A 24,984-nucleotide genomic window follows, 5' to 3' on the forward strand; every position below is an offset into this window, starting at 1 on the left:
GGTTCAGATCCCAGCTCTGCCACTTTCAGGTTATGCCACTTGGGTCAAATTGCCCCACTTTGTCCCTATCTGTCCTGAGCTCCTCCTTCACAATGTGGCACAAACTTCCCTTTACATCACTTTAAGCACTGGGAAGGAACGTCCTACTCAAGCCTCCGTCGAGTTTGGTCAGTTATTAGCTATTAGCTACGAAGTTTAATTATTCAGTAGGGATGTGCTTGTGTCGTATAGGCTATTTCATTCTCCTTAAGAATTGGTGTGATCGGTGATATAAAATAATCATATTTGTAAAATAAAAAATTCCCGTGCTTGCATTGTTTCAGCTTAAAATACACTTTGCCAAGGCAAGAATGTGTTTATTTAATAAAGTATTCGGCGGGGCTGTGTTTGGAGGGCAACACCACCCAGTGAATTCAGTAATTCAGTGCTAACTAGTTGGACCTGATCTTTGGAGTCACGAGCCACATGGTGGTGAGCTTCTCAATGTCACTGTCATGTAGACTCTGGGTCTGCCAACTGTTTCCTGACACCTGAAATTTTTATTTACTGTCTAACCAGATCCCTTCAGTTTGATGTTTACAGCTTATGACTATCAGACTCATCTTAGCTCCCTAAATAACAGTAACTTCAATAAAAGATATTTATTTCTCTCTCTTTTGCACAAGTTCACATGGCTACTCAGACATTCCCAGGGCGCCAAGCTCCCCCAGTATCATTGCTCAGCCCTCCTGGGTGGTTTGCTCTGTTTCACTGTCTGAGACAGCTCCCCACCAGCATCTCAGCCAGGAAGAAGGGGGATGTATCGTGCCGTCTTGAGCACCTCGTCACATCCTCTCAGCCCCACCTAACCGCCACTGGGGTGCCCACAGCTGTGCAGTCTGCACAGTTTTGCACAACTGCAACCTGGCAATGCCTCCTCTTAGCCTAGACTCCAAGCTCCCTGCTTTCTGTTCTGGGGCTTCTGGGACATCCAGCAAGTGCAACCTGGTGGCGTAGGAGACTGTGGACTATGGCCAATGGCAGACAGACGAGTATCAATCATATTTCCCCCTTTGTGTCTCCCCATCATAAGGTCCCTGGGCCTGAGCGCCAGTCACCTATGCGGCCAACTCAGTAAGTCCCTGCTTCCTCGTCACTCTCCTCCTTGTCACCTCACTGCTGCTCCCTGAAATCACTTCCTGAGTAAACCTGCAGTCGAGCTATAGCATCAGATTCTGCTCTGTGGAGAGCGGAGCATGTAGTCCTTCTATGAGCCCAAAGTTGCCCCCATCCCTTCTGCTCACACTCCGTGGGCCACAGGTAGTTGCAAGAGAGGCTGAGAAGCGACATCTCTATTCGGAGTTGCCACGCTCCCAGGAGAAAAACCCATCACTATGGGTGAAGTCTCTGCACGTGCTTCCTGTGGCTATTTCTCGTAGGCAAATTTGAATTTGCACAATTACATACATCATGGATAGACCAGAGAGGTGGAACCTGAATTTTTGTCCACGGTCTTCCATCCATTTTCCATGTGAACTTAAGCACGTTGCTTATGTCTTCTGGGCATAAATTTCCTCATTTGTGAAATGGTGAAAGTAATAACACCTTTATCTGGGTAGTGGTGAGAAAAATGAGATTAGACTGCAGATGGGAAAGTGCTTTAAAACAGATGAAAGATAATGAGATGTAGGTTAGATTTGATGACTGCCTGAATGTGAACAATAAACCAGGGGCAGAATGTTCTGCTCCATTCTGCTCCTAGGTGACCAGACAGGTACACCACAGAGCAGGCTCCGAATCGCCTCACTGGTGGAGCAGCTCGCCCAGCCCGCCGTCCTGGGAAACAGGGATCAGCGTCATGTAAACATGTGCTGCTTAAAAGATTGCACTGAAGTGGGTTCTTGAAGATAATCGCTCTTTATTTCATCATCATTTCCGTCCCTTCCAAAACATTATCCACCTCAGGAATTTATCCTTGAAAAATAATCATAGGGAGAAAAAAGAGGAAAAAAGTCACTCATGATATTTGTTTCGTGAACCTAAGGGACAAAGCTGCATTCTCGCTCCCCATCAATAACCTACACTTTCAAACATTAAGGATTCCTTCTGGACTATTTTAAGGAGCAAATGTATTAGTTCTATAGCATCTTGTAATCCTGAGGTATTTAGGAAAACTGCATTCTTTGGATTCTGAAACCCTGGCTGTTTCCCTGAGCTACTTCAAACAATGCAGCTTTTGCTGACGCGGCAGTCTGTGGGCCGGCAGTGTTGTTGAATTGTAAGTAAATAATCTTGAAACAAATCCGTGGTTGACACACTGTCATATTATGTTTACTGCTCCAGAGGAGGGATTTATTCTGAGGATATTGAAAAATTCCATTGCTGTTTAGGGGAAGCGACAATTGGGATTGCCCATAAATTAAAGTGACTGCCCTCTGTACCATAGATACAATCCAAAACATTGAACATGCACTAAAATGTCATGTGCGAAATAGAACAGGGCTGGATAAAAATACATAACGTCACTAAATAAAAACAGATACTGTAGAAATGACAGATGTTTAAAATTGCCAAGTCTGGCTACAGCCAGCACTGTTCTCCCAGGATTAATAAACGTGGGGCTTCTAAAGCGGAGCAGGGGAACTAACTCCAGTTCAAGAGCGTCCTGCTTTGTCTTAGCATAGATTTCGTGATGTAATATAGCTTGCCTCTTTTTTTTTTTTTTTGAGTGGTTTAATAGTTAATAAGCCAGATATCTCTTTTCTTCTAAGAAGCGCATTAGTATTGTAACTTTCTAAAAACCAGTACCTGCTCTGGCATCTCCCCCATACCTGGCTCTCCTGGGGTTTGGCTTGGCTGTGCAGAAGGCAGGTATTGGTGAGAGAGGCCGTTTAATGTGAAGCAGGGACCAAGGGTGAGGAAGGCATGCACCATGGGCCTTTATTTCAGCAGAAGCTTCTCTAGGCTGACTCCATGTAAGTCACAGCAGTGGGCAATTCCAGAAAACCAAGAAGAGCAAAACTAGGATTAAGTTCCAACATCCCCTGGTGCACACACCGACCTTCCCCTGATACCTTCCACAATCTTTTCAATGGCAAATGTGTGCTTTTTGGAGATGATTTCTCTACGTATAACGATGGCCATAGAAATACAAAGAAGGTGCCTTCCACAATTGTGGAAGACTCAGTGAGGGGCAGTTCAGCAGGGTGGAAGGAGCCAGGATTGTTGTAAATACTTGTAGCCCTCTGCCCGCAGCCAGGGAGCGGGCAGAGGCCCCAGTCGAGCCCAGCCTGTCAGGGTGGCTGCGAGTTGCCCAGAAGCAGAAGACTTTTAGAAGGAGGGAATCACACCCACAAAGGGGTAGAAGCAAGGAAGTGAACAGGTGGTCTACCTGCTGGAGCACAGGGCGTGGGGGTGTGGGGGTGTGGGTGTGAGGGGTGGGGGCTGGGGATGGTCAGAGCCCCGTGGAGGCACTAGGGTGGCAGGCATGAGCCACGAAAGCCCTGGAATGAGGGTCGGAGTTGTGGAATGGGATGGTCTAGGGGAGGTATGGGTTTCCCTGTTGTCGACCGCCCAAGGCAGGCGGCTGATGGCTGGTGCAGACCCCAGGTTGACCACAGCATTTCATTCCTTTAGGCATATTTTCTACCCAGCCCAAAGGCCCAGGTTCACTGCAAGACCATGCAGGACAGGAGATAGCCTCTTCCTCAGGTATAAAGAACTGGCAAGTCCCTCTTCCTTTTCTTTTTTTTTTTTTTTTTTTTTGGTTGGGTGGGGAGAAGGTAATTAGGTTTATTTATTTATTTTCAGAGGAGGTACTGGGAATTGAACCTAGGACCTCACGCATGCTAAGCACGCACACTTCCACTGAGCTGTACCCTCCCCACCACTCCTTCCTTTTTAATCTCTTCTATGTTTTATTCTTTATAGCAAGGAAGGCTCAAGGCTCAGAAAATCAGTAAACACTCTCTCAGTTTCAGTTCTCTTCTGTGAGATTTCTCCACCCCCTTCTTCCTCCCTTTCATCCTCCCCGTCAGGCACACACAATAGAGGGGAGCACAGTATAAATGAACTCCCAGGTGCACATCACCCAGCTTCAACGATGACTCGTGGTGATACTGTTTCATCCTCACCCCCATCTGGAGGTTATTTTGAAGCTAATCCCAGATATTTCATCTATAAATAGTTCAGTATGAACTAAGAAAGATTTGATTCCCATGACAGTCTGATGCCCCCAACCTGACTACCTGGCCATATTTAATAACGTATTCTTTTTATGTTCGTTATCATCAGTGTTTGTTCTCAGTTAGCAATTTATTGTAAGGCCATTTGCCACTTAAAAAAGCATTATTTTTGCAACATGTCTATGTCACATATAATATTAGAATTAAAAACATTAGAACAGTATTACAAACACCCATGTGGCCACGATTGAGCTCCAGAAAGACAGAGAAAGAACATTACCAGTGTTTTTGAAATACCTTGCTGGTTTCTTCTCCCTGTCTCCTCCAGTTACCATCTGTCCTGAAATTTGGGCTAATCATAGCTCTGTGAGTTTGTGTGTATTCACCATATATAAATTTAGACCTCTAAACAATATATTGTTTCATTTTGCCTATTTGTGAACTTTTCATGTAAACAGAATCACACTGAAATGTTCTTCTCTGACTTTTTCCACTTCAACATTATGTTTTCGATTTTGATTCGTGTTGAGACATGTCTAGCTGTAGCTCATTCGTCTCCCTGCATAATAGCATTTCATGATACGAATCTACTACAATTTATTTATCCATCCTATTGTTGATTGATATTTGGGTTGTTCCTAGTGATTTCCCACCCCAAAAAATGCTCCTAAGAATGTTCTTGTACTGGTCTTCAGGGCATATGTTCAAGAATTTCCCCCAAGAGTGGAATTGCTTATGTACACATATTCATCTTTATTAGGTGATGCAAAAATTGCTTTCTAAAGCAGTGTATCATTTTACATTCCTGCTATCTCTATAAAATAGTTCCCATCAATACTTGGTCTTGTCTGACTTTTTTTTAAATTGAAGTATAGTTGATTTACAATGTTGTGTTAGTTTCAGGTGTACAGCAAAGTGATTCAGTTACACATGTATATATTCTTTTTCAGATTCTTCCCCATTATAGGTTAGTACAAGATTTTGAATAAAGTTCCCTGTGCTGTACAATAGGACTTTGTTGCTTATCTACTTTATATATAGTAGTTTGTATCTGCTAATCCCAAACACCTAATTTATCCTTCCCTGCTTCCTTCCCCTTTGGCAACCATAAATTGGTTTTCTGTGTCTGTGAGACTGTTTCTGTTTTGTAAATAAGTTCATGTCTATCATATTTTTAGATTGCACATATAAGTGATATCACATATTTGTCTTTCTCTGTCTGACTTACTTCACTTAGTGTGATAATCTCTAGTTTCATCCATGCTGCTGCAAGTGGCCTTGCTTGACTTTTGAAGTTTTGTCCTTTTTGTAAGTTTAATGTTTTTCCTCTGTTAATGAGAGAAAGCATCTTTTCAAATGTTTGTGGGTCACTCATGTTTTCTCTTTTATGAATGTCTGTGTTTTCACCTTTTTTTAATTTTTTGGTCTTTTTCTTGATGATTCATAGGAGTTCTTTACATATTTTGGATACTAAAGCTTCATTGGTGCATAGCATAGAATGTCTGCAAAGACAGCCACCAGCCGTTGCTCCCATCCCTGTAGGCACAGCCTCCTTCATCAGGAGCTGGGATCTCAATCTCCTCCTTGTGGGTCTGTGCTGACTCTGGGTCTTACTTTGATCAACAGACAACGGCAGCAGTGATGCTGTGTGACCTCAGGGCCCAGTCCTATAGACCTTACAGCTTCCACTTCACCATGTTGGAAGCCTGCTGCCTCCTAAAAGTTCCAGCTCTCTTGCTGGAGAGAGAGGCCACACGGAAAGAGAGAGAGAGGTTCTTCAGGGTGAAAGACCGCTGAGGGGAAAGGGAGGCCCAGGCCCCCCCTGGCCTTTCCAACCACCTCAGATCATATGCTGAACACATGTGTGAAGCTGTCTTGGAAGCTCTAGCCCCAGCCAAGCTCCCAGCTGGAGGCACGTGTGACCTCAGCTGCTGCCTCTGGAAGCAGAAGAACTGGCCATCTGAGCTCAGCCTGAATTCCTGACCCGCAGAATCACGGGCAATGAAATAATTGTCTCCAGCCAGCAAGTTTTGGAGTAGTTTGCTATACCATAGCTAATAGAAACAATACACGGTATATGTTTCTAAAAGTCTTCTCCCAAAAATGTCAGGCTTGTTTACTCTGCGATATCTTTTGACTATCAAAATTTTAACTTATACTAGAGTTGAATTTTCCAAGATTTTCCTTTATGGTCAGTGCTGTTTAATGTGTTGTTTGAGAAATCTGTTCCTACTTTAATTTGGTATATTTTCCACTAAAAGTTTCAGCGTTTTATCTTTCACATTTAAGCTTCTTAACCTATCTTGAATGGGGTAAAGTGGGGTCCATTTTCCTTTTGCTCCATTTGGATAACAGTTCCAGCATCATAGATTAAGTGGTTGCACCAGTCTCCCGTGTGTACTAAGTTTGTCTGCTGCTACACCTGTATGTCACTGTTTAAATTACTGCAGCTTTACAATAAGTCTTGAGCTCTGGTAGGGCCAATCCCTCCCTCCCTTCCTTTTATTTTTCATGAACATCTTGGCTATACTCTTGACTGTTTGGACTTCATAAATTTTAGTTATCATTGTGTTGAGTTCCATGATGAATCCTCTTTGGATTTTGGTTGGATTTGCATTGACTCCATAAATCATCTGGGAGGGGGATTTATGTCCTAAATATTGAGTGTTTAAATCTTTAAACATCTACCTCTTTATCTTTAAGAATGTGTTATTTAATGCTTTTTTAAAGTTTTATGATTTTCTACATATAAGTCTTGCACATCTTTTGTTGGACTTGTTCCTAGATATTTTATATTTTTTTGTTACTAATGGTTTTGTTTTTAATGGTATTTTTTTAATTTTATTTGAATACTCTAACTGGTAGTTGTGGATGAAAAGAAATCCAGTTGCCTTGGTATATTAATTTAGTATTTTGGGAATCTTACTAATCTCATTTTACTTCTAATAATTTATAAATTTCTTTGGATCTTTTTTTTTAAACTTCTAGCATATCCAGTTTTTTTTTAAATGAAGTATAGTCAGTTACAATGTATCAGTTTCTGGTGTATGGCATAATATTTCAGTCATACATATATATACATATATTTATTTTCATATTCTTTTTCATTATAGGTTACTATAAGATATTGAATATAGTTCCCTGTGCTGTACAGAGGAAACTTTGGGTCCTCTATGTACAATTATATCATCTCTGAATAGCCATTTTATTTTCCCTTTTCCAATCCTTTTAATAAAAAAAAATCAAATCTGTTGGCTAGGACCTTCAAGTGTTGCATGAGAATCCTTATCTTTTTCATGATTAAAAGGTGTGCTTTTAATGTTTCATGATTGATTATGTTTTCTGTGCGCATGTGCATGCGTGTGTATACTATAATCAGATTAAAGACATTCTCTTCTATTTCTAGTTGGTTAGGTGTTTGTTTTATAATTCTGAATAGTAACTGGATTTTATTGAATTTTTCCTGCATGTTCTAAGAAGATACATTTTCCTCTTTTGTTATATCACCTGACTTTTTCATATTGAGCCCAACTTACATTCCTAGAATAAATCTCACTTGGTCATAATATATTATATTTTTCATACATTACTAGGTATAGTTTGCTAATATTTTGTTTAGGATTTTTGTATCTATGTTCCTGAGTGATATTAGCCAATACTTTTTTTTCTCCTGTTGTCCTGATCAAGTTTGGGTATTAAAGTTAGACTAGCATCATGATATGAATTTGGGATTAGTCTGCATTTTTCTATAGTCTGAAAATATTATGAGAGTTGGAATTTTTAATCTTTGAATGTTTGGTAGAACTAGACAGTAAAACAATGTGTCTAGTATTTTCTTTGAAGTAAGATTTTGAATTACTTAACTTTCTTTTATGAATTCATTTTCTTTAATGATTTCTTTTATGATTCAATTTCTTTAATGTACATAGAACCATTATGATTTTCTAATTTTTCTTGAGCCAACTTTGATCATTTAAATTTTTCTAGTAATTTGTGTAGTTAGTAATTTCCCTTATGATTTTGAAATTTGTTGGCATAAAGTTGTACATAATATTATTACATAGTATTTTAAATCTCTTCTGCAACTATTGTCATGTCTCCTTTTAGGTTCCTAACATTATTTATGAATGCCTTGTCTTTTTTTCTTGTCCAGTCTTGCCAAAGATTTGGCAATTTTATTAGTCTTTTCAAATAACCAAGTTTTGGCTTTGTTGACCCACTCCAGTATATAATATTTTCTTGCATTAATTTCTACTATCTTTACTATTTTCTTCCCTCTATTTTCTTTTTTTTTCTTACTATTCTTTTTAACTTCTTAAGCAGCATGCTTAGTTCACAAATTTTCAGCCTTTATTCTTTCCTGCTATAAGCATTTAAGGCTATAACATTTCTCCATTCCCTTTAGAATATTTTAATGTTTAATAATTAGCAATGATTACTAATATTAGATATTTTAAGCTTTCATTAATGTTAAGCAATCTTTGCTGTCACTATATTGAGCTAGTCAATACACTTCATCATATTTAAAAATTTTGGTTTAATGGCTTATGATACATCTACTTGAAAGTCTAGTTTCTAAGTTCAGTTTTTTTCTATATTTGATTTTAATGACTTAGCTGGAAAAGATCCCTCACAAAATATATATAAATACAAAAATGAAAAATGTGCATCGTTGGGTGCACTTACAAATGACGGTATCTGTTTTTTTCAAGTTCCAGGCACAAATTATGCAATGTTTTTCTTAATATGTGGTTAGAAAATTTCCATCTTCGTTGATCTGAGGATGTTGCTTTATCTATATTTGACAAATGCTTCAAAAACCACTGACATTCTTCATTTGGAAGAGTTAAAAAAGTAATCTTTTCCCAAGTCTAAGTAGGCAGATAAAAGAGTTCTAAGAGCTGAAACGTATCTTTTAGGCAAGAAAGTTGCACAATAATGGAAAGATTTCTAAACATACTGCACAGAGACTATCTTTTCTCCAGTTTTTTATCTTCGGCATAAAACATTTTACTAAGTTTTCGTTCAGCTAAAGCCTCCTATTACCTTATAGGTAATTCATTACATTTCATCTTAATCATAGTTTTTTTTAATGTCAAAAATCTAAAACTAACACTTCAATTTAAATCAACTATATTTAAATTTAAAAAATCTAGATAGTGGATTATTTTTAAAAGCTTATATTTATTTATTATCATTATTTACATCTAACAGGCAGGTAGAGAAACGGAGATCCTGAGCATCCATCATCTCTTTGTTTTTGACTCAGGTGGCCTCAAGCATCCACTCATGTTCTGAGACAACTGAGCATTTTATGGTCACTTCCACGCAGGGCACAGGTAGTAGACTCTCAGTAGGTGATAGTTGAGTGAATGTAGGAATGTAGTTGGGTGAATGAATGAGTGACCTCATTGTTGGACTGTAATTTGAAGGGAGGGACCACTTCTTACTCATTTCTGCATCCCAAGTATCTAGCATAATGCCTGTGCATAGTAGCTGCTAAATAATTTTGGAAAGAAGCAGGAAGGACAGAAAGGAGAAAAAGAGAGAGAGAATAATTGTGTATGTTCTTATCTGGATGTCTCAGCTAAAGGGAATGCCTGGCAGATTTGGCCTGTGCAACACTGACCTCATTTAAAGCCTTTCAGTGCTTATTTTAATGAGAGACGTCAAAAAAGATTCCCAGGATGGTGATGACCTCTCTCTCTGTGAAAATGTTTTCCCGAGGGATGGAGGAACACGTGAATTCTATTTTCATGGAGTCTCAAGGCTACCCTAATTGCCTTTGGATTGGAAAACACTCCTTTGTCTGAAGCTATTCTTTGAGAGAGAAAGAGGTTTGTGGCTGGATGACGCTCCTCCCACCTGAGCCCTGGAAGTCGGCGGAAGGCTAGGATCTTGTAACAGTCGGAGTTAGGCCGGAGGGAGAGAGAAGAAAGCCCAGCAGACAAAGGGCCGCGAACGCTCAGCGCGGCACGTCTCTCCGCACAGGACGCACACTCCCACGCGGACCCGCTCCCTCACGCCGGGCTGTTCAATCAACGCCTCCGACCAAGCTACACGGTTACCTGCAGCGAGGCTCTCGTAATACTTTTAGAAACCAACCCACGGTGAGCTCTGGCTGTGAAGGTATTTCAATAATTAAAAACATTCCTCTATCAAAGGAGTCTCCTTCTGACAGTGGAATCCACAACTTCTGTAGCGTTTCTTTTCAAAACACTTAGATGAAAGAGGTGGTTGTGTCCCGTGCGGCACCAACTTTTTTTTTTTTTTAATGACACCAAACTTTGCTCAGAACTTTCTGTGATGAGAATCTTAATAATCATAGATTGGGGCACCACGCTTCTTTTTGAGTAAGATTTACAGTCTTCCTCGAGGAGGAACGCATAGTGTAACTGGGCCTCATGAGACGTTTGTATTTTTTTGTTTGGATCTTGACGGGCTGCTTTTGTTGACACAGGAAGTCACTGGGCAGGAAATCTCTGCAGTAGGTTCCAGGCTCAAATCTCTGCAGAGCCGTGAGACGGGAAACAGAAGTGCCTGAACGCCCGCGTGCACACGAGCGTCAGGTCTTAACTCATCGCAGAGGAAGTACAAACAGCCTCAAGAAAGGCCCCGAGATTTAAGACGGGACACATCTGGAAGGAGAGGTCAGGAGGATGTGACGATGCCCCAGTGAGGGAAATGCCACCCTCTAAGCTGTTTTTTTGTTTTTTGTTTTTTTGTTTGTTTAAATGACAACAATTACAACAGCAATCGCTTCCAAGAGTGAAGCTATTGAAATTCACCCAGACAGGTCCAGAAGATCTGAAGGCCTCTCAGAATGAAAGGGCCCTGCGGAGGGGTTTAGAGACGTTGCTGATGAGATTAACACGCCTCTGTAGCCATCAGAAGAAGCAGGCACCATCTCTGTCACGTTTTGTCCCCAAAATTGTCACCCACAGTGAAAATTAGATGGTATGGAGGAGTGTTGTCATGGCAACGGAAAGAGATGGTCATCAGGGAATCTGGAAACGGAAGCTTCCGTCTAGCACACCAAGGAATTCTGATTTGTGAGGCAAGTCGCTCCGGCCGCAGAGCAGACTTGGATTCAGCCTGACGAAGATCTCACCCACTCTGCGTTCGAATCCCCCATTCACTGGGCAAACTGACAAGGGAAGCGGGCCCTGGCCTGTGGGCCAAGTATGACACCCTCTGTGGCAAACACATCAGCTATTGTAATGGATAGATGCGTTACCGGTTCATAAATCAATTTTCTCAAATTTGGTTAGTGTAGACATTCATCCCCCAGTCTCCAGCACCCCCGAATGAACTGATTAGAGCAAGGTTTTCAACCAAAAGATAAAATATGAGGCCCTGCCTCCAGGCTTCTGTGACCTCATAACCTCAGCTGCCCAAAAAGCCCCAACTGACCAGAATGGGTACCGGATACAGCTGGGGATCCAGCCACCCGGGGTGCCCAGGGAAAGACCAAGGGGCCATATTTGAAAGTCAGCTGGGTTACCTCCGTTTGTAATAAATTCTCCACTTTGTGCCTTTTCTGAGCTTTGATTGTAGCTCTCAGCGTTAGTACCATGGGTGCCCACCTTCTTTCGGTCTAATTCCCTGCTCACCTTTTATCAAGCACTTACTGCTCATAAAGCCTTTCACATTCATGATCTCACTGGGCCAACGTAACCACCCTGAGACATAGCTGCTCTTATTATCCCCATTTCATGGATGAGAAAAACGAGGCCCAGAGAAGCGAAGTCATCTGCACACAGTCCCTCAGCTTGTAGGCAGTGGAGCTGGAACCTGAACCCAGATGTTCTGGTCTGATTTCTGTTGTGATGTTTGGTTATACACTCAAACCACTGATAGACACACTTTTTTTAAGCCTCATATTCCTGTGTAAATATTTGAGTGTACTCTCTAAACATAGGCATGTTGACTTATCTATACATTATAAAATGCACAATAGTGTTAATGTATCAAGGACATTATAGAACATAAAAAAAAGACATTATGAAAGGGTAAGAAATAAAATAAATGCTGTTTAAAAATAATTCCTTTAGTTTATTACTTAAGCAAAAACAAACTTTTCTCTAACTACAATTAATAATGTTAATTTTTAGGGAGATGCGATGGTCAAAGCTTCAGTATTTATGAAAATCTTGGTTGATTTTTTGTGATGTAGTGACACTCAAGTTTAGTCCTTAGTTCAATATATTTTGATTCTTTTTCTAAAAATTAACTTTTTATTTTGGAATAATTTTAGATTTGTAAAAAATTACGTAGTACAGAGTTGTGTATACCTTTCACCCAGTTCCTCTCATTGTTAACATCTTACAGCACTGTGGCTTATTCATCAAAACTTAGACACTGACACTGGGGCATGATTGTTACCCAGACTTATTTGGACTTTACGAGTTTTTCCACTGATGTCCTTTCTGCTCCAGGATCCGATGCAGGGTCCTGTGTTACATTTAGCTGCCGTGTGTCCCAGTCTCCTCTGGTCTGTGACAGCTTCTCAGACTTTCCTGGTTTTTCATGACCTTGACAGTCTCAAGAACTACTGAGCGAGTGCCCTGCTGAATGCCTCTCAGTCTGTGTTCATCTGAGGTGTTTCTCATGATCAGCCCGGGGTGATGGTTTTTTGGAATGAATCCTGCAGAGGTAAAGTGCACTTCTTATTGCGTTGTGTCAGGGGGCCAGGATAGCCAGATGACATCACAGGGGATGTTAGCCATCACTTGGTTAAGACGGTGTTTGCCATATTTCTCTGCCATAGAGTTACTATTTTTCCTTTTCCCTACCGTATTCTTTGGAGACAAGTCACCATGTCTAGCCTACCCTCATGGCAGGGGAAGTGACGTTGGAAATTAAGCTCCACCTCGTAGGTAGATGGCTTGTATCTACGTACTTTGGGATTCTTCTGTGAGCAGGATTTGCCTCTTCTTATCCCATTTATTTATTTATTTGACATTTATTTATATCAGCATTGATTTATGGATTTTTATTTTTTAGATTGAATTATAATCCAATACTATGCTATTTTGTTTGCTTCAATTTTTCCAGCTTTGGCCATTGGGAGTTCTTTTAGGCTGGTTCCTCTATCCTTTTAATGTGCCAACACACACACTTTTGTTTTTTCGGGGGGCGATTCCTTACTTACTGGTACTATATGATGCTCCAGGTTCATCTTGTATTTTCCCTGTCCAGCCCTGGAATTAGTCACACCTCCTAGGAGTTCTGGTGCCTTTTATTGGAGAATGGGATTTAGAAACCATTGTGTGCTCATTGCTGTTGGGGTGTCATTACTTCTAGGCTCATTCAGCAGACAGAACTAGAGAACACACACAGAGATGTGTGCACTAACTCACATTTACATGCATGATCATTGGTTTTTAATAGGTAGCACAGAAGAAAAATAGCAAGACCCAAAATAGAAGAACTGCATCACTAACTGAATTTTCTAAACCATGATACCTAATTTTCAATTAGATTCACCCATTAAACAAAGCTTTTTGTTCAAAATAGTAAACCTATTTCCTGATGTTAATCAGTTGGTCCCTGCAAATTAAAGTGTTCCATTTCCGTATGTGCATTCAAAAATGGACTCAGAAACCCACTGAAAGTCTTAAAAAGAGGCTACAAATTCTCTTTCCAAGTCTTGAAAAAGTGCAGACATCAGAGTTTTATAGATGACATATACTATTTTTGGCAACAGAAGTCTATAATCATGGAAATATTTCCAGACACCCAGTTTCACAATGCTTTTCGCACAGCACAAATTGCATTTAGATGATATTTACTTTCTCATTCATTGTGAATATATCACCCTTATCATGAAGTGAAAGACTAAGAGTGTTTATTTTAAATTATTTATCTATTTATATTTTTAATTGTGGTAAAACATACATAGCCTAAAAATTACCATTGTGATCATTTTAAAGTATACAGCTCAGGGATGATAGTCACATTGTTGTGCAACCATCACCACCTTCCATCTCTGGAACATTTCATCTTGTAAACCTGAAAAATCTATACTCATTAAACAACAGCTCCCCATTTCCCCCTCCCTCAAGCCCCTAGCAACTATTCCACTTGCTGTCGGTATGAATTTGATTATTCTTAGTACCTTGTATAAATGGAATCATACGGTATTTGTCCTCTTGTAACTGGCTTATTTCACTTAGCATAATACCTTCAAGGTTCATCTGTGTTGTAGCAGGTGTCAGAATTTCCTTCCTTTTTAAGGCTGAGTAATATTCCACTGTGTGTATATATATATCACATTTTGTTTATCCATCCACCTGCCTATGGGTATTTGGGTTGTTTCCACTGTTTGGCTATTGTGAATAACACTGCTATGAACAAGGGTTTGAGTCCTTGCTTTCACACCTTTTGGTTACATATGCAGAGGTGAAAATACTGCATCACATGGTAACTCTAACATTTAAATTTTTGAGATTTTCTTGGTCATTTTCCAACTCATGAAGATCTCATGTTTACAAAATCACTCTCAACAAAGACATCTTTAAAACCCTGGCATATACTGAGAACGAACACAAAAATTCTCAGTACACAGAGCATGTGCAAACCTCACAAACGGTTGGAACAGGGATTCCTGTGGCAGTTTGTGTTGAATATTAGAAAATCATCATTTTTTTGTTGTTTTTAAAACAGAATTTTAATACAGGCAGAAATCTTCATTTTTTTTCTTCTCCTGCACCACAGGACTGCTTCTCAAGATGGCAGAGGAGGGAGCAGGGGCTGGTGATGCCCGAGTCTGATTTTTCGGTTGGCCTGTCCTTCCCTCTACACCCTGAAAGTTGTCACTACCTGCCATGGGAGGGTGGGGACTAGTCCCAGGCCTCCCTCCCCTGCACGCTCCCCTCCCCTCCCAGGCATCACTACCACCAGTCCCATTAGTCACGCAGGTCCCATGGACCCCTTGATGTCTCAGGCCCTCAGCCTAAAACAGCTTGCTTAGAGTTCACCCATTTCCTTAATATTCTCATAAGCACATAGAGCAGAAGGCTGAGTTCCTGGGGCACCTGCGTCTGGACGAACAGGAGGAATTTGCTCAGTGAATTTACCTCTTGTTGGTGCTGATATACATTCAAAATTTGCTAGAAGCTCTTGATGAATTGCCATAAGCAGAAAAGCTCCTGCTGAGACCTACACATAGGATGTTGGCTGTCTATGTACACGACAAAACAGTGACAGGCCGTTCACACCACCTTCTTACGGAACTCATTAGCTGTGGCCCGTGCAGAAAAGGGCACAGAATGAGACTCCTCCTGTGTGTGCCACTACGTACATGTGTTCAACCAACATTTAGAAACAGAACAGGCTTGGAATTAGTCTACAGTCACGCATCTAGGCCGGCTCATGGTTCATTTGAAAAGACAGACACTTTTTGATAGTCTAGTGCAAGCACACTTATTTAAGCTGCCAGACAATCCTGGACTTGCGCTGGATTTCCCTCAAACCCCCTTGGTGCTTTTCTTGTGATAGTATCTGCCAGGATACAAGTCAGCACCTTTTCCCCCAGATCAATGCTGACACGCTTCTGGCTAAAAAAAAAAAAAAAAAGAATTTTCTCATTTCCACTTACTCATTTGGCAGGACCACCACGCCTACACACCAGTTCAAATAGAAAAGAAAGAAGGGGGCATATACAAAGGGAAGGCAAGGAGAATTGTTTTCTAATTAATCAAGATTGATTAGTATTTAATGAATACCAGCGCTTCAGTTTTTACCCATAAAATAACACCATGCCCCAAAAACTGACATTTGGGGCTTCAAATGAGAATGTAAGTCTTTTGAAAGTAAAAAAGAAAACGATGTTGATGTAAAATAAAATAAGTTGAGATCTTAATTGCTTTCTGCGATGGACACACGTCTATGGATTAAATACTACACCGATTCACCAAAACAGTACATTTCAGAACTGTTATTACCCATGTGGAGATAATTTCTCCAGGGTTTTTTTTTGTTTTTTCCCTGATAAAAGATATTATAGGCACAGACCAGCCTTCGGTTCGTGCATTCAGCGCTGGCCACGAGACAGACAAGCAAAGAGCGGAGGACAGAACATTTCAGGCTGGGGCACAAGGGACAGTCCTGGGGACCAGGGAACGTGTGAGGTGGGACTGGAAGGCATCCTGAAGGAGGGCATTCCAGGCTGAAGAAGTGCTTTGGGCAGTCAGGGTAGACAGGCCGAGAGTGTCACTCAGGCACATCCAGGCCACCCCAAGTGGCGGGTGTGTCTGATAAGGACTGCAGGAGCCAGAATGCAGCTGCCCTGGGGTGTGGGGTCCACAGCAGATTTTGAGTGGGGGAGTGAAAGCATATTTCTACTCCTAGGACAAAAGGTTCTAGTTTTATGGCTCCTCTGAGGTTGAGGAGAGAAGGCTGTCTGATGTAAAGAACCCCAGGACACTTTATATTGGTTTCGTGGAGTCATGCAGGGCGAGGGCCACGTTCCAAGTTTGACTCTAAGAAGTGCATTTTGACGGTGCAATGGCTATGAAGCAATCCTGTTTTCTAAATCTACATTTGATAATCTGCACTCAGTTCCCCCTCCCATCATGGTGAAAAGTCACAGGAACATCGTCCAGAGGGACAGGAGGAGCGAGCCCATCACCATGACCTCTCCTCTCCAGTTAGGAGATGCCTGTCTTTGTGGGTATCATCCAGGAATGTAGATTCCTGGGGACACGTGGCTTCACACTTTCACTACATAAACACAGCCAAATCCAGTTTGGAGTCAAGGACCCCTAACATCTTGGCACCAAGGCTATTGCTAGGGTCCATAGATGTTTCTCCCTGTTTCAGCTTCAGTAGATCAGAACCCAAACAAAATTACATCAGTGGGCAAACCACACAGGGAAACGTGAAAGCAACACCATCCTCAGACAAAATGGAATATACATCCTCACGAGCCAGCTCCTCGCCTTTGATAGTCTGGACATTGCCGCTGTCTTCCCAGCATCCATTCCCCTTTGTCCTGGTAAGGTTAAGTCATTTTCCAAAGGTCACACAGCTCGTAAGTGGTGGGGCAGGGATCTGAACCTAGATCATTCTGGCCCTGAAGCATGATTCTACATGGAGTTTTGCAGTTTATGTAGCATCATAAGCTACAAATGTTTCATTTGAAACTTCAGTCTGAATGAAACCACTTGGTATTAATTAGAAGGAGAAATTGCCAAACACTGTTTTAAATGCTTTGAACAATTCTCTAGAGAGCACATTAAATACCCAAAGGCAAAGCAAAAATGTATATGAATAAGAGCACAGCCACTCACAAGGCAATTGCTCACCATTGGTTCCAAAAAGAATACAAGGAGGGGAACTCAATTTCCCCCATTTTTCATGCCAAGGGCTCAGGCTCCAAGTCTCCCTCACTGTTGTTTCTCTACCTCTTCGCCTTTCACGTTACACGTTACAGCTTCATTCTGGACGGTGTAAGTGGTATTTATAGGAAATGCTGATCACTGCCAGCGAGTGAATACTCACATTAAACACGATTTAAAACAACCTTCTCTCCAGTTGTTTATAATGACCTCTTGGAAGTCTGAAATTAAAGTCTGTATCCCATCCAGCCCTTTTCCCGCCTCTTACATTGAACCAAGCCAAGAACTTGCCCTTGAACATACTTCAGCTCCCTGGCCCACCACCCTGACAGGCTCTGTAGCTAATTATCTCAATCCCTAAATATTAGTCTTTTCTCTTGTCTTCTCTGGTTTCCTGGACATGATTCACCCTCCCTGGGTATTTCATTGTTTATGTCAACGAACAAACTCTTTGTCCCTCAGACAGACTCTTTCCTCTTTCTTGGCCCCGTCTTCCCTCATCACCTTAGCAACAAAACGTGTGTAGAACTTCTTTTCTTTCACCAGAAGAGACTGGAGAGTTGAGATACTCCAACCTCCTCATGAAAGAGGCAAGGTCATTGAGGCCCAGAGAGACTATGCAATTTACCCAAACTCACACAGCTGGAAAGAGGCTGAGTCAAATCGAGAAGGTGGGACCCCCGGGTTCTAATTCAGTGCCCTTTTGCCTCCCCCTCACACCCATCCCAACAGCTTGCCATTATGGTGTCAGGTTTTGTCTGCCCAAAGCAGAGGGTGTGTCCATTTTCACTGATCAAGTGACCAAAGCCCAGTGGAGGTCCAGGGTCAGTGCCTTCGGTGCTTAGTTTGTCTCATGGCCCGACTGCCACACATGTGCTCATTCTTCTGCAGCAAGTGCTCCTCAACCCAGGTATCTTCCTAAAGCCTTCCCTCCAAATCCATTCACAGGTATGCGCCAGCCCTCTGCTGAGGACATTTTAAGGGGACCAGGTTTTAGCCTAAACATTTCAGAGAGAGCATTGGAAAGGCAAGGTTTGTGAGGGTGGGTGGGCTGGGTGGGACTTCTAAGGCAGGGCACGGAATTGCTAAGCTATGCAGGATCTGGGAGGGATGTGACCAAAAAAGAGTTCTGCTTTGTTCCCATTGCCTTAGGATTCTTTGAGACTGTTGCTATGCAAATGAACACAGCAAACCACATGGGGAAAGGAACCATAATAGGCGACTTCTCTTCAACGTGGAGTACAGCCCTGCACGAAGCTACCTTCACACCACTTTGCACCGCTCGTATCCTGACATTTGCCAGGTGTGGATACGGTCCCTGATGGGCTCAAAGCCTGAAATACCTGTGAGTACTGGAAAACGTAGACGGTGCGCTTCTTGACATGCAGACAGGTGACATGCAGAAAGCTAAAGCCGCAACACCTGTATTTGGTGGGACAGGGCACTGGTGACCACTACCCCAGGCCGACTGGCTTCATGGGCACGCAGGCTGCGCTTGACTTTATGCTCTGCTGTCACTGTTGTGAAATTCTTAGTCATTTTTGAAATGTCTCCCATTTTATCTTGCATCGGGCCCCCAAAACCCTGTAGCTAGCCCAGCCACTGCCCTTCCCTCACCCCATTAACCTTCACGTATCATTTCTTCTCTAAGCTAGACTGTAGGCACTCTGTTCTAGGCAATCTTGTTTCTCATCTGTGCTCAGAACATCACTACAGACAGAAACCTACAAGAGGGCCTTTAACCTTATTTCTAAACTTTTCCAAGCTCTCAGATTCTATGATTCTAGTTTTCTTCGTGCTTGGGTGCTAATTAATTTTGTAACCAGGTTATTTACAGCAACTTTTCAAAATTACTTTCAGAAAGCTTGAGAGACAGGTTGTTTTACTATAAATGAGAATAAAAATGTCTTATAAGATTGCTGCAGAACACAAGATTGTTCACAATACTCTTCTATAAGGTGAATTAAAAAACCAGAGAGTCATTTAAATTTCAGTTGGCCCATGATAAAATTTTCTCCTAAGAATTAACTTTTGGACAATCTTTATGGATAAAAGAAAGTCATTGGGAATACCCTAGCTGTTGGGAAAAAGAATAGATCATTCTATTATTAACCATATCTGGTTAATATCTAATAATTATTTAATATTTATTAAGGTTTTATTAATTAGGTTTAATTTTAAGTCTTAAAAGTAACAAGGAACTGGGTAACTAGTAACTAGCTCCCTGAGTGGAAGAGACCTAAAACATAATTAAAAGTAAAAAACACACCAACATGAAAGATATGATGCTCTTATGCAATTCTCCATAAATCTCAAATTCAGGCACTTCTAGTGCAGGGAAGAGACTGAGTTCCCTGGCCTTCATGTAACCCTGGCTCTTTCTTCATTGTTGGAAAGCACGGTGCTTCCCATCGTTCACTGGAGGTCGAATGTGTCTCTTAGTAAATGTTTTCTGCGGACTCCCAGGCGCAAGTCACTGAGGGAGGCGCCCCATGGGCAGAGGAAGGATCAGCCTCATTTTTCCCTGTAAGGAACTCGTTCTCTGGGTGGGAGGCTGACATGTACACTAATGCCTCATGCTGCCAGACTGAGTTTTGACCCAGATGTGAGTCTGTCTTAAATCATTTTTGTCTAGTGCATGTCTAGCATAGTGCCTGGAATATCTAAGTGTGCAATAAATACTTCATAACTGACTGACTGGCTGAATGAATGAATGAGTGAACATGCTCATGAGTGAAGCACTAACCAGCTTCTCTTTTTCTCATAAATCCCAGCTCTCTTTAGACGGCACCAGCCAAACCACTGAACAAACACCTTTCCTAGGAGAACATACAGGTCAATACGTCAGGTTACATCAACCTGACCTTCTACACTCGAATTTTTTCATATTGCCTCCAAACAGGAAAGGAGTCATGACAAATGATTTCGATGTCACTGGTGTTTTCAGTTAACATGAAAAACTGAAGGCAGCCTTGATTCAACAGCCCAGGTGATCCCTGGGAGAATACTGGTCTTTGAGCCTCGTTGTTTGTGTAAGTTAATAATAGTCACCTGGTCTAATTCCTAAGCTGAGACCATAAGAGAAAGTGCTTTATAAAGTGCAGAACTTGATAAACATCTAAGGCGTGGCTGTAATCAGCCGATGCTGAGGAACGTTGGGAGGCTGGGAATTATGTTTAATAGTTTTCGTAAGAGTGCTGATTAAAGGCAGTTGTCAGGTTAAAATGTGTCCCATAACGGACGTGCTCCTATTTTGGATTGACAACGTGGTTCAAGAGGGAGCCACGGAGAACTGCAATTTGGTTCATTAAGTATCAAAGCTACACCAAGAAAAATAAGTGTTCACCAGACAGAGAGAGAGAAATGGGGGGAAGGGGAAGAATGAAAGAATGAATGAATGAAAGACAGACAGAAAGAGGGAAGGAAAGAAAGGCTGTTCTTTGAAAGTGAGAGTTTGTCAAGGAACCTTTTCTTTTTCTGCATTACTTGTTTTGAGCATTGTTCAGTGTTTGATACTGAGTTTGTTTTAGTTTTGTAATGAACTTTGCGTGGTTGGCACTCAGATTCCTTCTAATGCTGTCAGTAGGGGAAAGATGTTCTACTTTCTGATTCTCATGGGCTACCTTTCAAAGCCCTGAGGAGTCTGATGAAAAACGAACAGGATTAACAAAATCTTACTCCAGGGGGATTGACTTTCACATAACTGTTTCACTTTTCAGAGCCATGAAGGCAAAGTTCTGAAGCTTGACTATCCTTCAAGAATGTTCAAATGTTTTCAACCTGTACTCAGTAAGCATATCTCACCGGAGATAATTCGGCTTTTTTTTTTTTAAATTACTAATGGCTTGCTTTCAGAGAATGTCAAGACAGCGTTGAATGTCCCTAAATTTAGAATTTAGAGATGTTATTATTTAGAGTCTAAATGATTCTCCAATCCTGGCAGATGGCAAAAAAGGAAGGATTCTTTTGTGCAGACAGAGCACAAAATGAACTTACTCCTCCTAGAATATAATCACCCTGAAGAGACTTCTGGACTCCCCAGGGAGACGGGCTGCCTCCCTCCTCCACAACTCGGTACAGCTTACACAGCTCCCTCCAGCGTGAACTACGCTGAGACAATGTGTTCCCTGACTCCATACAGGACGGCCGAGTCCCCAGGTGCTCTGTAGCTGCCCTCAGCATCTATACCACTGTCTGTCACAGCAGATGCTGTCAAAAAAACATGTTCGCGTGTTGAATAAAAGTGACCCTTGACAATGAGTGACTGTTATCTGAGGAACCTTACTCCTTTATGAGATCTGGCTAGCAGTCTTTGTCTTATCTTCAGCTTGATCTAAGACCAACGAATGAAATAATGACATCACTTGAAGTTATGCTCCAAGACACCTTTGCTCTGGTAACCAAGATTTCGTCCTGTTGAACCATAGCCAAATATTTAATAAACACTATCGCTCCTCATCTCTTTCCTTTAACCAACTAAAGTGGAGGCACTGACTTTTTTTTTCACTTTTAAATTTTTTGGTATTAAAAAAATTTTAATTGTAGCAAAATACATATAACTTAACATTTTACCACCTCAACTATTTTGAAGTATACATTCGTAGTAGGGTCAAGTGTATTCATATTTTCATGCAACTCATCTCTAGAACTACTTCATCTTGCAAAACTCAAACGCAATATCCATTAACAACACTCCCCGTTGCCCCCTCCCCCAGCCCTTGGCAACCATCATGGCACTTTCTCTTGCTATGCATGTGACTGCTTTAGACACTTCATACAGAGGGAATCATACTGTGTTTGTTGACTTGTAAAATCACATCTTTAAAAACTGAAGTATAGTTGGTTTACAATGTTGTGTTAGTTTCTGGTGTTCAGCATAGTGATTCAGTCAAACATGTATATATACATATCCTTTTTCATTACAAGTTATTACAAGGTATTAAATGTAGTTCTTCATGCTATACCGTAGGACCTTGTTTATCTATTTTGTTTACCTAGTAGTTGCGAGGTGTTAAAATTTTTTCAATACAAAAAGTCAGCATCAGTATTTCTAGTCTGGCATTCAGGTACTTTTCATGGTTTTTATTCTTTGGGAGATGGTGGCTCCGACTGTGGAGATTTATATTGCCAAGGCTGCTCTAACTTTGGCAACGAGGTAGGATGTATATCAGGACCAGGGTCACGAAGGTGGCAGAGGGGTCTGACATCTGGTCAAGGAACTCACCCAAGGGGGCCAGGGGGACGCAGGAAGTTGGGTGTGCATCTCTAAGCAGATTGGTGAGAAGCAATTGAGAGCTGACTGCGGGGGAAGCAGTGGGTCATAAACCAGGCAGGTCTGGGCTCCAGCGCAGAAAGGTGTCCGAGTCGGTCTGAGGACAACACCCTCTCCAGTGTCCCGGCTGGTACCTGTGATGAGTCAGCTGACTGTCAGCAAGAGAACCCCAGAGAATCAGGACTATGGCTCACCCTTTGAAGGGTCAACAGCTGATAAGAAATCAGAGCCTCCAGACAGAGACCTTGATTCTGAAGCAAACCCCTGTCCCACAGGGAAGCTTCTTAAAATTCTCACCTAGAGTAGAAACTAAGTTTAGGGCTTAGTTGGCCCTGGGCCTTCAGGAATCAGGGAAGTGGTAGGGAGACCGATGTCTGGGTGAAAAGAGACCTGGTCATTCTGGATAATCACGGGGCTCCACTCCCTGATCTGAGGGCTGAAGACCTTGTGGTGGAGAGCGATACCATCGATAACCGTGAACAATCAGGGACGACAAGTGATTAGGGAGTGCGCTCTGTTAGACAAGAATGGATGCATTCAGTGCAGAGAAGGTAACTGAATTAGCCAACATTCTGGGCACAAGAGTTCAGCTGATCGCAAAGACGAGGGGCTTTCAGAAGCATCGGAAAGACGGCCATCAGCAATAGCTGACATTCACTGAGCGCTCACTGTGTTTTACCCACGTTACGTATATCATCTCATTTAATCCTCACTACAGTCCTGTAAGGAACATATTATTGCCCAGATTTTACACTTGAGGAATGTGAGATTGAGAGACTGCAAGCAACTTGCCCAAAGCCCCTCAGCTGACCAGCAGCATAACCGGCACTCAAATCCAGGCTCACACGACTCCACACTCAGCCTCTCACCCTGCGCAGCTGTGCCACGATCCCTTTTGATCTGCCCTTAATTTTCATTGCTCCCTACAGCTAGGGGTCCACAGTGTGCTGGGAATAGCATGTCTCATAGCTCAGCTTGCTGCACAGTGAAACTCATGTTCTCCTGCCAACTCCATGCCAAAGAAAGGTAGGTTTATAGATGAGGGATTTGCTTTCTGACCATATTGGAAGGCAAGCCCTGGTCAATAAATGGTTGTATTTAAAACTACAACTATGTTGAAAGAATAGCAAAACAGTGGTTGCACAAATTCCTGTCCTTTAATCATTTTGAATGTACCACCTAAAAATCTATATTCGTAAGTGCTCAGCAAACACAAGATTGAGACCTGCCTCTGTGTGTTCATAGCAAAACACAACCCAAAAAAGATCAAGTCATTATATGCAAGGTCCAGAAACAATAAATGGTTGCCAACTAAAGGAATCTCCATTCTTTAAAAGAAGTGAGGAAACAAGATTAAGAATATGTACACATTCTTGAGATAGTTCTTGCTTGGCATGTTTTCTTAAGATCCAGTGCAACTCCACTTTATCAGTAAGATTATAAAATACTGTTTATGTGGTTTAAAAATGTTTTGAGTGATTTCGAGAAACAATACATTTTTACTAGTTAATAAAAATATGAATAAGGAAACAATGGATCAGAAAGGACTGTTTTATGCTCAAAAATTCACACAAAAACATTTAAATGAAAAAGTTTCTCTCACACACATGGAAATAAACACACACACAGATTCTTTTAAATATTCTCATTATTTTTTAGGATATGAGTTCAAATTGGAAATAATGCACATTTAATTATATATAAAATTTATATAACTACCCTGTAGTAAGCTTGTAGTTTTATAGCTAACATAGAATTAAAATTACATTCAGGACTAAGGATAAAAGCAATAGAATTAAAACTGCACATTTAGAAAAAACTCAGTGCCTACATAAAGACCAATAAAGCGCTTTCAATGAACACCATGATTTTCTGTGTCATATTTTGGAAAGAGAAAATCTGAGTACTCACCATGAAGACTCAGACGAGGACCTCACCCACCTTCGAGAACAACGGAGAGAAAACAGTCTAATCCATCACCAGCCACCCGATGTCCAGCGGTCATTCCCCGGCCTGGCAAAGAAACCAAGCACAGCTGTCCGCGGGCAATGCACCTGCCCTCCCAAGCCCCACAGCGAGTCCTGCTGCTCAGACAACTCAGACAGGGCTAAAAGTAAACCTTCCCTGGTCAGACAGCCCTGAGTCTGAGTCCTGGTTCTGACTCCCATCAGCTGTGGGCCCTCAAGCAAGTGACGTAACCACTCAG

At 41.6% G+C, this 24,984-nt stretch overlaps 1 protein-coding gene across 8 annotated transcripts in view; it reads right to left on the reverse strand.

Annotated features, from left to right (window-relative positions):
- The window catches only part of CLUL1 (clusterin like 1), a 94,983-nt gene that overhangs the window by 55,068 nt on the left and 14,931 nt on the right, over nucleotides 1–24,984 (reverse strand). For 7 of the 8 annotated variants that reach the window (XM_045518884.2, XM_045518890.2, XM_045518888.2 and 4 more), the window contains exon 2: nucleotides 24,690–24,791. The exons of the other annotated variant lie outside the window; for it this stretch is intronic. Coding sequence is in view for 1 of the 7 variants with exons in the window: in XM_045518890.2 (XP_045374846.1) it covers nucleotides 24,690–24,692 (3 nt within the window). In the remaining 6 variants the exon portion in view is untranslated. The remainder of the gene's footprint in view (nucleotides 1–24,689; nucleotides 24,792–24,984) is intronic. 8 annotated transcript variants of the gene reach the window in all.

Source organism: Camelus bactrianus, chromosome 24, assembly GCF_048773025.1.
Source record: "Camelus bactrianus isolate YW-2024 breed Bactrian camel chromosome 24, ASM4877302v1, whole genome shotgun sequence".
In the NCBI taxonomy this organism is placed as follows: domain Eukaryota; kingdom Metazoa; phylum Chordata; class Mammalia; order Artiodactyla; family Camelidae; genus Camelus; species Camelus bactrianus.